This window comes from Echeneis naucrates, chromosome 2 (assembly GCF_900963305.1).
Source record: "Echeneis naucrates chromosome 2, fEcheNa1.1, whole genome shotgun sequence".
In the NCBI taxonomy this organism is placed as follows: domain Eukaryota; kingdom Metazoa; phylum Chordata; class Actinopteri; order Carangiformes; family Echeneidae; genus Echeneis; species Echeneis naucrates.
In genome coordinates this window covers 2,806,694-2,825,201 of record NC_042512.1, presented here as the reverse complement: position 1 = coordinate 2,825,201, position 18,508 = coordinate 2,806,694, and the positions used below count along the sequence as shown (strand labels likewise).

Sequence of the window (18,508 nt, the reverse complement as noted above, 5' to 3'; positions counted from 1 at the left end):
GATGACAATCTCCAAATTAAACAAACCTCTTCAGTTTATTTTACTTGATTTAATTAAAACATAAGAAATATATAAAAATTCTTGAAACAAACATGAATTCTCACCTGAGAGTTTCCAGCTCACAGTGTGGACTCTCCAGTCCAGCAGACAGAAGCTTCACTCCTGAATCCTGCAGGTTGTTGTTACTCAGGTCCAGATCTCTCAGACTAGAGGACTGGGAGCTGAGGACTGAGGACAGAGCTTCACAGCTTCTGTCTGAGAGGTTACAGCCACTCAGTCTGAAGAGGAATCAGAAAAACAAGAGAAAATGATTTCAAAAATGTGTTCTTGGTTTGAGCAAATAAAAAGATTTAGTTGATCTTGTTGGATTTATTTGCACATACAGAACTTTGTTGGAGGCTTTGACCACTGGCAGCAGCCTCAGAAGAGCCTCCTCTGAAGCAGAGTATTTCTTCAGGTCAAACACGTCCAGATCTTTTTCTGATGACAGTAAGATGAAGACCAGAGCTGACCATTGAGCAGGAGACAGTTTATCTGTGGAGAGACGTCCTGATCTCAGGGACTGTTGGATCTCCTCCACCAGAGAACCATCATTCAGTTCATTCAGACAGTGAAACAGGTTGATACTTTTCTCTGGAGACACATTCTCACTGATCTTTGTCTTGATGTACTGGACTGTTTTCTGATTGGTCTCTGAGCTACTTCCTGTCTGTGTCACCAGGCCTCGTAGGAGAGTTTGGTTGGTCTGCAGTGAAAGACCCAGAAGGAACCGGAGGAACAAGTCCAGGTGTCCATGTGGACTCTGTAAGGCCTCATCCACAGCACTCTGGTAGAATTTGTTTCCCAACCAGTATGGCCAGTATCGTTCTTCTGGCTTCAAACTGACTCCAGGGTCGATGAAGGTCAGATGGACATGAAGAGCAGCCAGAAACTCCTGAACACTCAGATGGACGAAGCAGAAGACCTTGTCCTGGTACAGCCCTGTCTCCTCTTTGAAGATCTGTGTGAACACTCCTGAGTAAACTGATGCTGCTCTGATATCGATGCCACACTCTGTCAGGTCTGATTCATAGAAGATCAGGTTTCCTTTCTGCAGCTGCTCAAAAGCCACTTTTCCCAGAGACTCAATCATCTTCCTGGTCTCTGGACTCCAGTGTTGATCTGACTCAGCTCCTCCATCGTACTTGACCTTCTTCACTTTGGACTGAACCACCAGGAAGTGGATGTACATCTCAGTCAGGGTCTTGGGCAGCTCTCCTCCCTCTCTGGTCTTCAACACCTCCTCCAGAACTGTAGCAGTGATCCAGCAGAAGACTGGGATGTGGCACATGATGTGGAGGCTTCGTGAGGTCTTGATGTGGGAGATGATCCTGCTGGCCTGCTCCTCATGTCTGAACCTCTTCCTGAAGTACTCCTCCTTCTGGAGGTCATTGAACCCTCTGACCTCTGTCACCATGTCAACACACTGAGGAGGGATCTGATTGGCTGCTGCAGGTCGTGTGGTTATCCAGAGGCGAGCAGAGGGAAGCAGTTTCCCCCTGATGAGGTTTGTCAGCAGCACGTCCACTGAGGTGGACTCTGTAGGATCAGTCAGGACCTCAGTGTTGTGGAAGTCCAGAGGAAGTCGACACTCATCCAGACCGTCAAAGATGAACACAACCTGGAAGTGATCAAAGCTGCACATTCCTGCTTCTTTGGTTTCAGTGAAGAAGAGATGAACAAGTTCCACCAAGCTGAACTTCTTCTCTTTCAGCACATTCAGCTCTCTGAAGGTGAAGGGGAATGTGAACTCTATGTCCTGGTTGGCTTTGTCTTCAGCCCAGTCCAGAGTGAACTTCTGTGTTAAGACGGTTTTCCCAATGCCAGCCACTCCCTTTGTCATCACTGTTCTGATTGGTTGGTCTCTTCCAGGTGGGGGTTTAAAGATGTCTTCTTGTCTGATGCTTGTTTCTGCTCTGTCCTGTTTCCTGGATGCTGTTTCAATCTGTCTGACCTCATGTTCCTCATTGACCTCTCCAGTCCCTCCCTCTGTGATGTAGAGCTCTGTGTAGATCTGATTCAGAAGGGTTGGGTTTCCTGCTTTAGAGATCCCCTCAAACACACACTGGAACTTCTTCTTCATGGCAGATTTGAGTTTACTTTGACAAATTTGAGCACGACTTTCTGAATAAACAAAAAACAAATTAGATTAAAAAAAACTACAAGCTTTATATTTACTTCTCCTAAGGAATAAGAATATGATCATATTTCTCTCTCTGTCTCCTCAGAATTTAGTAAATGTCTAATTGATCCATCATGATAAATCCTCTTACTTCTCCGCAGACAGTCAGCCAGCTCCACCTGCTTCATCCTCCTCAGGAAGTTCACTGTGATCTTCAGAAATGCCCCTCTGCTCCTCCTCTGCTCTTCATCCACCTTATCATCCTCATTCTTGATGAATTGTGGGTAATCTGGACTCAGACTCCTTTTGATTTTCTTCAGCTCGTTCTTCACAAAACAGACGATGTTCTCCTCCAGCAGCTGGAACACAATAACATCCTGTGTAAAGTTCACTCTCAGTATAAACTGATGGATCATCAGTCAGCAGAGTTCAACTTTAGCTGCTGCTGTATCATCTGCTGCCACGTCTCTTTCCAGAGCTACACAGAAAGATTCAGACCTGCTGACTTCACTAAACTAACTTCACTGGTGTAACTTACTAAGTTTGACTTTAGATTCTGACAACAGAGATCCTGATCATCACATGAAGACCAAACTGATACAGCCCTTCAACACATCAACTTAGGAAGTGAAAATTCAGGGTATTAACTGTGACTGTGGCTGAAGATGGATCAGACCACCTGAACTAGTTCACTGATGAATTATTCCATCTTTAAACCCTGTAGAGACAGAGTCCATGGAGGTCCAGGACTGAATCTGATTATCTTTGGTCTTTGTTATTAAGTCACAGCTGAAATTATCTGGAAAACAACTCCCAGTCCTCTCCCACTCTCTCCTACCCCAAACCTGTTCAATCCCAATTTAACTCCTGTCTGTCACAGAGTAAAGCTCTACTGGTCTAAAGAGTGCAACTTCAAACTCAAGTCTTTGTTGGTGTCTGTTGTAGTCACTGGATGAACATTTACACACCATAAATATGGAGTCCAGGTCTGTGTGATGATGTTTGTCAGACTGAACTCTGAGGAGAAAAGATACAAACACACAGTTTGTTCCAGGAGTTTTCTATGAACAGCAGAGAAACTGATAGACAAGCTTTGATACCTTTAATGAGTCAAACAACAACAAATGATCAGCTTTTACCTTTTTTCTTTGATAAAGTCATCCATAGACTGATCACTCTTCATGGACACACAGCTGGATACAGCAGACTGTTGTCCATCCTTAAATGTAATAGGATGATTCATAGACTGATCACTCTTCATGGACAGACAGCTCAGTTCAGGAGAATCTGGTCTTAACTTCTGGTAGCTGGTAGAAACAGAGCTGACAGTAAAAAAAATTAAAAACCAAGAAAGATGGCAGAAAATTATTAGTTTAAAATAAATCAGACAAGTTCAGTTTTTACCTGTTTAGCCACAAACCATCCAGATTAGTTTATTGTGCAATGTTTTTGTTCATTTTAATGACATTTAAGGATCACTTTGACTGTTTGGATGTTTTTCATTTGACTCGTGAAGAATTTTTCATTAAGTTTTATTGACCAGTGCAAGTCAAATAATAATAATAATAATAAATATATCTCTACATACAGGCAGCACAGTGGCATTGTGGTTAGTGGTGTTGCTCCACGACAGCCATGTCTGTAGGTTTGAGTCTGAGTGTGGCAGATTGTTTGTCTCTGTCTGTATGTGTGTGTGTGTTGGCCCTGTGATGGACTGGTGAATATGAATGATTGAATCTCCACATCCTGGTTGAGCTCCCAATGGAGACAAGGACAAAGTAAACAACAGCAGTAAAAAATGTAAGTGACAGTGAGAGTGAATAATGATGGAGCAGTGATCTGAGTGCTGAGCTCTGACAGATGGACAGTTAGAGATCCTCATCTCACCTCTGAGCTTTGGTCTGACTCTCATGTTCCCCACACAGAGTGGTTTTAGAGGGAGGGGCTCCCTCCTCTCTGTCCTCACACTGATTCATAGCTGAGCCTCCACCTTCACATAAACACAACAAAAAGATTCATTACAACAGGATTTACATAACAGGACACATAATCAGCATTACTGTCACTAATACATCACTAACTTCAGCCTTTAACTCCAAAAAACAAACTGTTTGACTTTTCTCTCCCTCTCTGTTGATTTCAGTCAGATTCTGTTATAAACAGAGAACATTCCTGATTCATGTTAATACCAATCTTCAATGTTATATATTGGCATTAACACTAAATTTCAAACAAACTCAGACCACCATTTACTTTTATTTGTGTAAGTTGAAGAATTATGGATCCCTGACACAATTCACCATAGGTTGGCATAATTTGAAGGTCCAGAATTGTAATGAAATTTTTGAGGGCCAGATTATTCCTTCAGAAGCCAAGTAAAAAAAAAAACAGTTATAAATAAACCAGTCTGACCTGTCAGGAAACCCCAGAACAGAGGAGGTGGTTCTATCATCTGATAATTAGGATGCATCTCAAACATTTGTTATTTTCATGTCACCTTATTGAGCAAATAACTCATAAAAACAAGAAGTGCTGCTTCAATCAATGGCTTCACTGTACCTGGAAAAATGTTAACTGTACCATTAACAGTAAGAGTTCAATTCACTCAGCCAAGTTCATCCAAAGTATCAGACCACTTCTGACATGTTTGTTCTGTCATGGCTCAACTATAACACTGCACACCAGTTCAAGGAAATCAACTTAAGCCTTGTCAAGAAAGTTAAGTTGATAAAGACTTCTGCATCACTTTAGATTAATTTGTGGTGACCATTTGAATACCATTTAAATAAAATTGAGTTTAACTCTGGTTATTTAAAAGTCTTGGGTTTACTAAGTCTAAGAATCTGACTGTATATCAAAGCAGGAACAAAGAGAAGGAACTATTCACTACAAATTCCAGATAAAATATGAAATAGGAAGAAAGAAAGGAAGGTAAATAAACAGCTCAGTGTAATCACAGTGATCCTGTTCAGACATTTACAGATTCTCACCTGCTGAACTCACTTCAGGGAGACTTTCTGACACTTTCCAGCTTCATCTGAAGAGAAGAAGCTGCTTGTTCTCCAACATCAGTCCTGGTGTCTGTTTGATCTGAGGAAAAGTCACATCCTCATAACTTCAGAGTTCAATTTTTATAAACTTTAGTGATATGAAACAACAACTATGTCATTCTGAGCTCAACCAAAAGATGGAACCTTCAGAAATTTGGATTTTTTTATCATTTCAATATTCAATTCTTATTTCTACTATTCATATACCTTGGTAATTTTCGAAGAGGAAAATATCATGTAATAAAGAGGAAAATTATGTAAAATAAGACAAAATATAAATGTCCAGGGGCAACTGTTTCTTTGTCTGTATTATTTTGTATTTTCTCATGGATTAAGAGGATAAATAATAAAATAAAATAAAAAGAAATCCTAAAAAAAATATGTTTGGCTCATCTTTGCTCTGCAACAAAATGGAAAGATTTGACATCAATGTTACTGAACCAGTTTTCTTCCTCATTACAGGAAACAAACATGTGATGAAGTTCTACTATCTGTCCACTAGATGGTGATAAACAATGTGGGAACATTTCACATTAAATCAGTCACAGTGTGGAGGAATCAAACTGTTTGTGCTGAACAAACTGGTCATATTAAAGTGCTGCCTTTGTTTCTTATTGTTTCTAAATGTATTGGAAGACAAATGAACCGTGGAAACTGAAGTCAAACTGAGTTCAGAGGCCTCTTAGCCAGTTGATCAGTTCTGAGGAACCTCCATCAATGAACTCAGATTATAATCAAACTGCTGCCAAAAGTAACATAAAAATCTACATCAACAAGTACAATGTGATCACAGTGATCCTGTTGATCAGAAATATTCAGATTCTCTCCTGCTGAATCATTTCAGGTTGATTTACACGCATTACAGCTTTGTGTGTTCAGAAAACATGTAGCTGCTCGTTCTTCACTTCCTCATTACTCAACATGTTTTCTTCCACCTGATAAGAAACAAACAGTTTAGTTTAGTATTTTTCTTTAGGAAAATTTTAATTATTGGATAAGTAATCAAAGAGGAAGAAGCTCAGTTTTACTGAAGAGGAAAAAAATGATTGATCAAACTGACAAAAGAAGACACACATTATTTGAAAGCCCAAGTTCTGACCTAAATGAAACAAGGTGAATGGCAGAAAGTTACTTTAGAAGAGAACACTGTTAGTCCTGAGCGACAGATTGTTGGGGAAATGAAAAAGAAGCAGTCTGATTTAGAGCTTCAGCCAAGAAATACATTACTGGTCACAACATTAGTGTGCGATGCTGCTGGAGGAGGAGAGGGGACCCTGCTGCTCTCTACACTTGATGATCTATCCCAATCACACAGAATAATAATCTGACTGATGTAGATCATGCATGTTTCTGTTTATTTGTATAAAGATCCTTATCATCATTATAATTATTAAAGTGTACAGTGACATTTACTCAGGATAGAATTATATTCATTCTTATTACAAAAATAATAATAATTGCTCACACTTCACTATCTTCAGTTTTTCTTAAAGTGAATTGTCAGATAACATTCTGCTGGTTTAACTGATATCATGCTGATGTTTTCAGCAGTAATTTTATGAGTTCATGTCTTTATCACAAACATTTTCAGAGATCTTGTTACTAAGTAACCACATCATCCACAACCAACCCTCTTTATCTGGAATCTGAACAGGGAGCTGTGAGGAGTTTGATGGCTCACGATTAAAGCATTCACTGACTGCAACATTTAAATGAATATAACAGTTTCCTTTAATAGTTAACATTAAACAAAACTGACCAGTTTGTGTTCTTTTATCACTTTGTCTATCTCCCTGTCTTTTTGTCATGTTCTTCAACAGCCCATCTCAGTTAGTTATTCTTCTTTATATATCTGAGAAGGTAGCTGGTTGAAAATGATCATCATGGTCTCAGATATGAGCATCAAACTGTCAGTTTTCAAATAAAATTTGTAAATGCCGATTCCTAAATAATAAATAATCATTTCTTTTTAAGAGTCAGCAGGAGTGAAGTTCAGTATTCCATACGTCACTGCAGCTAAATCTTTTAATATTTGTATTTTCTTGACTTTACAATCTGTTTTTAAATAAGTTAAACATTCACTGGCACAAACAGGATGAAAGCTGTTGGTTACGTTACCTGATGGTCGAACTGATCTTCATGCAGCTGATGAGTGAAGGTGAACTTTAACTGCAGCTTCCATGAAAAAACTAAAGACAATATATCCATGTATATCTGACAGCAGGTTTTCTAAAGTTGTTGATCCAAACACAGTCTGAGCTCTCTGTGTAAAACTGAATATGACTTACAGGAAAATCTCATACCACAACAAATCTGAACTTTGGAATGAATTGAAGTCAATAATTAACAGACAATAATAATCCACATCAGGTAGATCACAAAGATCCAATGAGCTTTGATTTATATGATGTGTTGTACAATATGGGACAAATAAATTATCCTTTATCTTTTAATACTATTAGAACACATTATTACACATGCTGAAAGTGTGTTTGTCTACAATGATCTGATTAGAAATAGCATATTGGCATAATATATGAGAGTGTTTATGAGGATGGTAACGTTTAAAATGTGTTTCTCTACAGTGTGTAAGGGGACAGTTTGTTTTTCTACAGTGTATATCTAGAGTTCTCTGGTGAGACACATAACATCTTCAGCATCAGCATATCAGCAGATCACCCTGCAACTAGACCACCACAGAACAGTGCGTCTCTTCAAAAGATGCTGCCTCCTTCAAAGAGCTAAGAGACACTGAGGAACCAGAGGCCTGTATCACAAAGCTGGATTAACATGCCTGGGATCTGTTTTAGTGATCCGGCTTCACTTACCAAGACATCCACAGTCCTAAAACAATCCTAATCCTAAAATAAGCAGTCTCACAAAACTGGCTATAAACTTGCTCATCGAACCCTGGTTTTCCATCTATATTGTTGCATGTTCACATAAAAGGGGCTGGGTTTGCTGCATCTGACCAAGCTACCCCATGGAGAAGACACAGAACTGCATTTAACAGCTATAAAATTATGAAAATATAAATAATATAAATCAATAATTAGAGCTAAAAGTAACACAGTTGCAACTGTAAATTGTAAAGAATTCTGGGAAATAAATCACAGACTGTCAATGCGTAAATTACTGATATTATAATATTACCTCTCCACTACATTCAATATAAACACACATTATACAGCCCTGACCACTGTTGTATCCAGACAGTGCTGACTGCTGCTTTTCATGGAGAGCAGTTGTGTTTTATATGTGTTATATATTCCAAGCAGCACTGAGTTTCTAACATTTGGATGTTGCTAAGAAAAGAAGTTATTTAGCATTGTATGAAAAAACACCCTGAATATGTTTTGAACGACAAATGAACTCTCCTCTGTCTATTCTTCATTTCTTGTTTGTCACAATTCCAACCCTGCTCCTTTATCGGGCTAAAGAGAGACAGAAGCATCTCCACGTCCTCCCCCTGAACACAGGAGCCAGCCATCCATAACCAGATGTGGACAAACCTCCTCCCCACGTAGCTAACTAAGTTACTGTTTCCATGCTAACGTGGATATGTTACCTGATTAAGATACGTTAGCATGCTAGCTAAATTAGCTATGTTAGCATAACGACGTACCGACCTTAAACAAGGAGGACTCTGCTAATCATGTCTATTAAATGATGTTTAAGAACAGTTTCACGTGCAAACAGAGAAAAGACCACTTTACAGAAATTCTGCGTTAAAGTTCTCATTAAAGTTCTTACCTGAACTCCGGTGAATATTTGCTACAGGTGCTGCAGGAAGACGGAAGCTTGTGAATTTACAGTATTTAGCTTGCAGCAAAACTTCCTGAACTTGTTTTCAGCACTGCTCCTTTTTTTCAGTTCAGTTCGAAGTTTTATTTCATTTTCCATTTTCCTGCAAAAGGTCGAGCTGCAGCCACGTTAATGACAACAATGACAACTGAGGGGACAAATGGGAGGAAGTCACCAAAATGGATGGCGACACCTGCTGGTGAAATTCATGAAGCATTTGAAGAGTTTGAATTAACTGATAAATAATAAATAATCTCATAATGTGAAAATGAAAAGTCTGATGCTTTAAGTATTTCCATAAGCATTTTCTGTCTTCTAAATCTTCTCTAGAAACAGACAGGTAGAAACTAAATTCCTGCTGTTTTATTGTTCTGTAAGAGCTGAGAGAATACATGTCTGTAAGTGTTGTTGTACATGTCTGTATTACTGCCATGTTGGAGTTGGAATAAATTCACTGACGCTTTAAAATGATCGCGGTACTGATGCTAATCCCGTTAGCCGGTCTATGGCGTTTTCCATTGTATGTTAGCATTAAACGGACATAACGGACTTTATGTTAAGATGAAATGATGGCAGTAATGCTGGTTAAAATGACTTTGAATGCTGTTTTAAATATGTGTGTGTTCAGTCATTTGTGGTTTTAAGTTACTCTTTCATTTTATAATTCTCTTTCGGTCGAAAAAAGCCGAGTCCAGTCGAGGAGAGCCGAATCTTCAGAGAATCCGACATTGAAATAGATATGAATTTTTACAGGTGACCAAGAAGAGACGTTTTCTTTGCTCTACAACGTAACTTTGTGAAAATAACATGTCTGTGGTTGTTCTCTGATCCCTCCTTCGTTTCTTCATGTCTTCTGTTTGTGTCTCTCTCTCGGAGTGATGTTGTTACTGAAGCCGACTCTGACCCCTCACTGAGCGGGTCGGTGCGGAGAAACACTCCGTTACCTCCGACAGCTGAGCGGTATCGCTTCTCGGCCTTTTGGCTAAGATCAAGTGTAGTATCTGTTCTTATCAGTTTAATATCTGATACGTCCCCTACCCGGGGACCATATATTAAATAGATTTTTGGAACAGGGAGATGGAATAGGGGCTTGCTCCGTCCACTCCACGCATCGACCTGGTATTGCAGTATCTCCAGGAACGGTGCACTCCCTCTGTGTGTTCAATACAAGTCCTGTTCAGCTCAACATCACCTTAAACACATGATGTTGTCTTCATGTGTGTAACGCTGAGTGTACAGAGTGTTCATGTTCAGTTTATGGTTTTAGAATCAGTGATGCATTCATGTAGAAACATCAGTTTAATGTTGCTGATTTCATCAGGTTATATTCTGCTGACCAGACTGAATCAATAAAGTTTTGTTTCAACACGTCTTCGTTTAAATGTTGGTTGTATTTTGCATTTGTCAGCTGAATCCACAGAGTGACTGAAATGATGAAGTAAATCCAGGAAAGGAAAAACATTTGGCTCTGAATCTCAATGTAGATTTGAACAAAGAGCTCCAGCTGAAGAAAACAATGCTGTCTGTTTCCAGATGATGAAGAACTCAGTTCTCAGTTGATGCTCAGTTATCTCCATCTAGTGGACAGATGGTAGAAGTTGATTCCTGAAAAGAGGAAGTGACTTTTCCTCAGATCAAACTGTTGAAGGAGAACGAGCAGCTTCTTCCTCACTGACTCACTCAACTTCTGTCTCCTGGGTTTGGATTTGAGCCTCTTTCTCAGGAGCACACACAGAAAAAATAAGATTTTCTATTCCAACAATATACGTGATGTCGTGAATGAATGAATGTTTCACTGATGCACAACTCCACAACGAGACTGTGTGACGTCACTGGAGATCAAAGGCATTTCCTGCCTTTCATTGATCTCCCACGCGACACAGATGGATACGTCACTCTCTCACGGTCGCTTCAAATGAATGAGTACAGTCTCTGTTGTGTAGTGGTTGTCATGTTTACATCACACTAAAAGTCTCTTCACAGCTCCTCGTTAGTATAGTGGACAGTATCTCCGCCTGTCACGCGGAAGACCGGGGTTCGATTTCCCGACGGGGAGAGCGCGTGCGTTTTTCTGTAATATGTTATTAACCAGAGTGATAGAAGTAAACAAAATGGCCACACTCCCACAGGACTCCGTTGTAGCTCTCTTCCGGTCAGCTCAGCGGGCTGACGTGAACCACGTGACCACCCCGCGGTGAGATCAGGGAGTGTCGGGACTCTTCTCTCTCTGGGACACTGGATCTGTCTGTCTGTATCATGTCAGAAACTCTGAACTTCTTTAAAACACGGTGCATTTACTGATATGAAAGTGTCCAGCAGTCCATGATGGATTATTATAGAAAGATATCAACTTTAATTCAAATACATTGTTGAATATAAACACAGAAATTTAAATAATCATCTGCAGCTTTTTTCTAATGTTAAAATGAATGAAGTCAGATCACAGACTGTTGTGTTGTTGGTCTCTGGTCCTCTGCTCCAGGTGGAGAGTCCTTCAGTTTGTGGAGGATTTCAGTGTGTATACAGATACAAATGCAAATAAAGATAAGTATATGCACCACAAAGGGCCTCTGATGTAATATAGAAATTGTCAATTAAAACAAGGTTGTGATTTAATCATTTTACTCCTGGAGATACTTTCACAGCTACCAAAGTCGTGAGAACAAACTAGCAGACAATCGGTCACCTGCCAAAATAAAAATATATATAATCACACTGTGCACGTGCAAATAAAGATCAGAACATGGGGGCTGACGGCTGGGGAATTTGATGGTTGTACAAGCAGTTTGGTGATCTTCTGTAGGATGGCAACCTGTTTCTTCTGTATCGCTGGCTCCTCTTCTTCCTATAGTCTGGGGAAAAAAACTGCTAAAGCTACCACACCATGCAGGGGATGTAGCTCAGTGGGAGAGCGCATGCTTTGCATGTATGAGGCCCCGGGTTCAATCCCCGGCATCTCCAGAGCTTATCTTGCCTAAAACTTAGACAATTTTTACGATGAGAGCAGAGGAGTATCTTACGAACAGAGCCGGGCTTTGTTTGGGTGAGCTGGCTCGAAAGCTGAGTCGAAAGTCGAAAGCTCCAACCAGAGATAACGAGTTATCGGCGGTTATCAACTTGGTTTGTCCACCCAGGCTTTCCTCAACAGGCTCTGTGCATGTCCACATAAAAAAGGGCTGTTTACAGGGACCTTTAGATTTTCAGTCCAACATTCTCCCAACTGAACCATTTCGGGTGGAAGAGTTAGGAGTCAGGAGGGACACATCACAGGCGCCAGTGGCGCAATCGGTTAGCGCGCGGTACTTATATGACAGCAACCTGCAGAGTGATGCCGAGGTTGTGAGTTCAAGCCTCACCTGGAGCAGCTGATTGAGCTTTTGGAAGAAAGTTGGTATCTTGTTGAAAAAAAATTCTGTCATGCCACCAAGACTCCTCCCACTTTTTCGCATGACCTCCACCACAGAGTGCACACTGTTAATGAAGCTCAAAACAAATGTAGTCATGCCAGATACCTTTGAGTTCTGCCGACAGAAGCAACAACAAAACTGGAACAAATTTTCACTGCTATGCAGATGAGCCCCACAACCTCTCACATGCTAAGCGAGCGCTCTACCATTTGAGCTAATTCCCCTGGGCTGGCATGCAAGCTAAGCTTTGGAAAAAAAGCAGTGAATAGTTCGAAGGAGGCAGACTGGGTACTCGGCACTAAAACAACATTTGAAATTTGCTTTACTTCCACTGCTAAGGGAAACTGCTGGGAGTTAAAACAAGCAAGGTTAATACTGTACTGAAGATCTTCCCTCTTCAGCTAGTGCAGCTTCAGTATGGCATTTTTACTATTGTAATGATGTCATCTTCAAATCCAACAAACTTTGGATAGTGGAAAATGTCAGGAGTTTTTCAAGCAGCACTGATTTACAGGAAACGACGAACATTGGATCATGAACAGCTAGCTGTTGCTAAAAAGCCATTAGCAGAGGATGGTTTCAATCCATCGACCTCTGGGTTATGGGCCCAGCACGCTTCCGCTGCGCCACTCTGCTCATAGGACAACGGCAAAAAGAAGCACTTGTACAAAAGGACGTCATCAGTCTTTCTAATTGAAATGATCAGTGATGCATTCTAAGTTGTTTTTGTCAGTCAGCACTGCCCCAACAAGTAGCACTTACTGAATTCAACAGTCAAGCTAGTGCTCAAGTTAAGGTAACATTTGTGACTTTCAAATTACTTCCTCAACCCTCACCCCCATATCATTGATAATATCTGCTGTCCTGGTGATTGAAGAAAAGAAGGAATGACATTCCTCATCTTTTTTGTCCAAATTCCAACCAGGACAACCCCAAAGAGAAGCACTTATGCACAAAGACTTCATCAGTGTCTCTGATTGGAGTGATCTGAGTTAGATCTGAAGAAAACATGGCTCCAAGACTTACTGTTGTTTTTGCCATTTAACAATGAAAGGGGAAAAAGAGAGCAAACAGAATAGAAACATTCATGCAGAAAATAGTCATCAATGTCTCATTGAATTGGCTAAGTCACATTAAGCTTTAATTCTGACCTAACTCTGGTGATTAGTGATTAGGGTAGTGTTGTTTCAACTGATCTGAAGAAATCTGTTAAAAATGGGAATCATTTTGTTGAAATTCTAACCAGGACAACCTCAAAGAGAAGCACTTTTGCACAAAGAATTCATCAGCGTTTCTGACTGAGGTGGTCTGAGTTAGATTCTAAGAGTCTAATGGGAAATGGGTAAAGGAAGGAAAACTTCTGAAATCACCAACATTACCCCAACTAATAGCACTTACTGCTCTCAGAACACAAGTCTGTGCTTCAGTTGGGGAAATGCTGATGACAAATTAATACATTACACAACTAATCCTGCTAACTAATTTTTCCTCAATATTCCAACCAGGACAACCCCAAAGAGAAGATGTTGTTGAATCATCAATTACTTTCTTAACTCCCACCACCCCAAAATTGATAGAACCTGCTGTCCTTGTGATTGACTTCTGAAATCACCAACATTACCCCAACTAATAGCACTTACTGCTCTCAGAATACAAGTTGGTGCTTCAGTTCGGGAAATATTGATGACTCATTCAACTGATCTGAAAAGACTGTTTTTTTTTTATTCCATCCAGGACAACCCCAAAGAGAAGCACTGATACAAAAGGCATCAGTGTTTCTAATTGAAATGGTCAGTATTGTATTCTAAGATGTCTTTGTCAGTCAGCACTGCCCCAACAAGTAGCACTTACTGAATTCAACAGCCAAGTCAGTGCTCAAGTTAAGGTAACATTTGTGACTTTCAAATTACTTTCTTAACCCCCACCACCCAAAAATTGATAGAACCTCATCTGCTTGTGATTGGCTTTTGAAATCACCAACATTACCCCAACTAATAGCACTTACTGCTTTCAGAATACAAGTCTGTGCTTCAGTTCGGGAAATGTTCATGACAAATTTAGTTGTTTTAAAGAAATCTATCAAAACTTTAATTCCATCAAAGACAACCCCAAAGAGAAGCACTTATGCACAAAGACTTCATCAATGCCTCTGATTGGAGTGATCCGAGTTAGATCTGAAGAAAACATGGCTCCAAGAATTAATGTCATTTTTGTGAATTATCCCTGAAAGGGGAAAAAGAGAGGAAAGAGAATAGAAGTCAGATTGAGCTCAAATTTCTACCTCACATGATCTCCTCCAAAGAGTCTTTGCAGCCACTTCCCAGTTGTGTTGCAGTTCCAATGGACTCCCTTTCAGGCTTTTACCTGAATTTATCTTATACCTGAATGAAACCACTCCCACAGCTGCCTGCCTACTTTGTTTGGGCGGTTTCAATGGTCTTGGTAATGGTTTGTAATGAAGAACACATTTAGTCCATCAGGAACAGACAACGATCCTCTTAAATTCATGAGGACTGTTAGCATATGGTGAGAGGACAGCTAACTCTGGTGATTAGTGTTGCTGCAGCTGATCTGAACAAATCTTTTCAAAATGGCCATCTTTGTTGTTGTTTTTATTCCAACCAAAACTTTTTTCCACCAAATTGTTAAATAAACTCTCTGTCCTGGTTAATCCTTGGACGGAATGAAAAACATTTGAAATCACAAACTCTGCCCCAACAAATAGCACTTACTGCTCTGAAAACACAAGTCTGTTCTTCAGTTGCGGAAATGTTGATGACAAATTCATCGATTTAGCTGATCTCAAGAAATCATTAAAAACGGGTCAAATTTCCACCAGAGCAACCTCAAAGAATTAGAGTTAGAATTAGAATGTTTTTATTGCCATCATACACAACATATAACAAACTTTAAAGACAACTCTGTGGTACAAAATATAATTATAAAATAAGAAAGATAAAAGATGAAGTAAAAAATAAAATGTATGAATATATTTACAAAAGAAGCCAGTAAGAATATATGTACAGTTGAGAATTAGCATGACTGTAGATAACTGTGGAAATAAATATAAAAGTAAAAAAATAAAAAGTAGCTATTACTGAATTTAACAGTTAAGGTAACATAAGGTAAGAAGAAAGAAAGGACACATTGACAGAACCACTGTGCTTCATACCAGGACACAGCAGCGTGAATCATGAATCATCATGAATCATGTTCGGGAAATGTTTATGACAAATTCATGACTTTGGCTGATTTTAAAAAATAAATATAAATAAATAAAACATTCTGTCCAAATTGCAAACAGGACAACCCCAAAGAGAAACACTCATGCAGAAAGGAATCAACAGTGTCTCTGACTGATGTGATCTGAGTTAGAAGACATTGATTCTTTACTTCTTTATTGTCTTTGTCAGTTAACGCTGCCCCAACAAGCAGCATTCACTGAATCCAAGTGAATCAAGTCAAAAAGCACGTTGGTAATTAATTGTGACTCTGAACTTTTTTCCAGTTTGTTGAATAAATGTGTTGTCCTCCTTCAGTAGGAAGTTTCTGTGGGCTTGGTAACAGTTTGAAGAACAGAATGATCAGACAACGATCCTCTTAAATTCATGAGGACCATTAGCATATGATGAGAGGACTGTTAACTGCAGTGATTAGAGATTAGGGTTGTGTTGTTGTAGCTGATCTGTACAAATCTATTTAAAATAGCAAATCATCATTTTTTTTACTGAATTTCTGAGCAGGAAAACCCCAAAGAGAAGCATTTATGGAGAAAGTTAACAAGCAGCTGTGTTGTGTTATAAACACCAAACATGTCCAGAAAAGACAGACTGTTCTGTGTATTTCCCTGAAGAGTTGCCAGACTGTGTTCACACCTTGATTACTGCCATCACAGTTCACCTTTTGTGTCTTTCTTTTGTCATCCTTCACAAAATTTTATTTGCTGGCACAGAGGCACGAATAGAAACATGGCAGGGGGGCAGTAACTCGGTTCCCATCATTCATATTAAAGAGCCGTTCAAGAGACTCTCTGTTATCTCTGTGAACATAAATCTTTACCTCGGTCTTCTGATCCAAAGTCAAACACCTTGTCCTTTGGGCCATGTGGGGTCTGAGTGTGGCCCATTTTAATGTCCTGTTGTCAGTTTAGTGTCTGTTCTTGTCATATTTCATTGCTTCAACATTCATCAGGATGAAGGCAGAATCAAGCAGCAGAGGTCAGTGTTGGCCATGACCTGAGATCAGATCCACCTTCTGTGGAGGAGATCTGAAAAACCTCACTGATTTCTGTAAAATGGACACAGTTTAATCCGTTCACCTACACACAACTGCCCAACCACGAAGGGACTCGAACCCTCAGTCTCCATAGACTTCAATGCAGCCTGAAGTCTTTTTCCAACCAGTGGAACTGCCCCCTGGTGGTCATTAGATAGACTGCAGGTGGAAGTCTCAGTACTTTTTAACCTGCTCATATACTTTTATAGAAAGTTTATGGTCCTTAACTTATCAGATACAACAATAACACAAAGCTACAGTGATCAGTCCAGAGACACTTCTGTGCGCATGCACTCAACCATTTGAAGCGAACGTGAACGAGAGTGTGACGTATTCATCTGTGTAGCGTTGGAGATCAATGAAAGACAGGAAATGCCTATTGTAATGATGTCATCTTCACATGTAACAAAGTTTGGATAGTGAACAGCTAGCTGTTGCTAAAACACCATTAGCAGAGGATGGTTTCGATCCATCGACCTCTGGGTTATGGGCCCAGCACGCTTCCGCTGCGCCACTCTGCTCATAGCTAGCTGAGCTGCAGCGTATAAACTCGAATCCCATCTCTGTGGAATCTGCGTAGGAATGCCATTCCTTCCTTTCTTCAATCACCAGGACAGCAGATATTATCAGTGATATGGGGGGTGGGGGATAAGGAAGTAGTTTGAAAGTCACAAATGTTACCGTAACTTGAGCACTAACTTGACTGTTGAATTCAGTAAGTGCTACTTGTTGGGGCAGCGCTGACTGACAAAGACAACAACATCTTCTTAGAATACAATACTGATCATTTCAATTATGAAACACAGACGACTTCCTTTTGTACAAGTGCTTCTCTTTGCGGTTGTCCTGGATGGAATTAAAACCAGTTTTGATAGATTTCTTCAGATCAGCTGAGTGAGTGAATTTTTCGTCAACATTTCCCGAACTGAAGCACAGACTTGTGTTCTGAGAGCAGTAAGTGTTGTTGTTGGGATAGTGTTTGTTGGGATAGTGTTTTAGGGTGTAGGGGTTAAGAACATCTGAATTAGTTAGCACATGCTGGCTAGGAGTTAGCTTAATGGGTAGGCTGCTGGCTTAGCATGTATTTGAATCAATCATCTTCTCAGCTGTTCTGAATGGTGACAGTGGGGCAGCCTTTGTGTTTACATCTGAATCACATGTGATTTTGGAAATTCTTCAAAGCAGCTTCAAAGGAAAAGTTTAATTCTGTGAGTATTGTGACATCATCAGTCCAGAGTGATTTTTGTGTGTCTGCGCTCATCCATTTGAAGAAAACGTGAGATAGTATGACTTATGCATCTGTGTCATGTTGGAGATCAATGAAAGACAGGAAATGCCTTTGATCTCCAGTGACGTCACACAGTCTCGTTGTGGAGTTATTAGTTGTTGATGTTGTTCTGAAAAAATCTGCGTCAGTGAAACATTCATACACGAGGACATCACGTATATTGTTGGAATAGAAAATCTTATTTTTTCTGTGTGTGCTCCTGAGAAAGAGGCTCAAATCCAAACCCAGGAGACAGAAGTTGAGTGAGTCAGTGAGGAAGAAACTGCTCGTTCTCCTTCAACAGTTTGATCTGAGGAAAAGTCACTTCCTCTTTTCAGGAATCAACTTCTACCATCTGTCCACTAGATGGAGATAACTGAGCATCAACTGAAAAATCCTCTGGTCTTCCATGTCTGAACTATAAAATCAGTGACATGAGACATGATGACCAGTCCCCGTTACAGCCTGCTGTTCCAGCTGGAATTATCCTAAATGTGGCCCCACAATAAGAAGGTCGTTGGTTTGAATCTCAAACTGTCAGCCG

At 40.0% G+C, this 18,508-nt stretch overlaps 1 protein-coding gene and 4 non-coding genes across 5 annotated transcripts in view; 4 read left to right on the top strand and 1 right to left on the bottom strand.

Moving 5' to 3' along the window:
* LOC115053002 (NLR family CARD domain-containing protein 3-like) overlaps positions 1 to 18,508 on the bottom strand; it is a 237,659-nt gene that overhangs the window by 167,635 nt on the left and 51,516 nt on the right. Inside the window, exon 7 of the mRNA XM_029517543.1 lies at positions 105 to 278. Coding sequence (XP_029373403.1) covers positions 105 to 278 — 174 coding nt within the window. The remainder of the gene's footprint in view (positions 1 to 104; positions 279 to 18,508) is intronic.
* Positions 9,978 to 10,168, top strand: LOC115058401 (U2 spliceosomal RNA). The gene has a single exon (XR_003842072.1). It is a non-coding gene; the product is annotated as a U2 spliceosomal RNA (small nuclear RNA).
* Positions 11,000 to 11,071, top strand: trnad-guc (transfer RNA aspartic acid (anticodon GUC)). The gene has a single exon. It is a non-coding gene; the product is annotated as a tRNA-Asp (tRNA).
* Positions 11,905 to 11,976, top strand: trnaa-ugc (transfer RNA alanine (anticodon UGC)). Its single transcript has one exon. It is a non-coding gene; the product is annotated as a tRNA-Ala (tRNA).
* Positions 12,286 to 12,379, top strand: trnai-uau (transfer RNA isoleucine (anticodon UAU)). The gene is made up of 2 exons: positions 12,286 to 12,323; positions 12,344 to 12,379. It is a non-coding gene; the product is annotated as a tRNA-Ile (tRNA).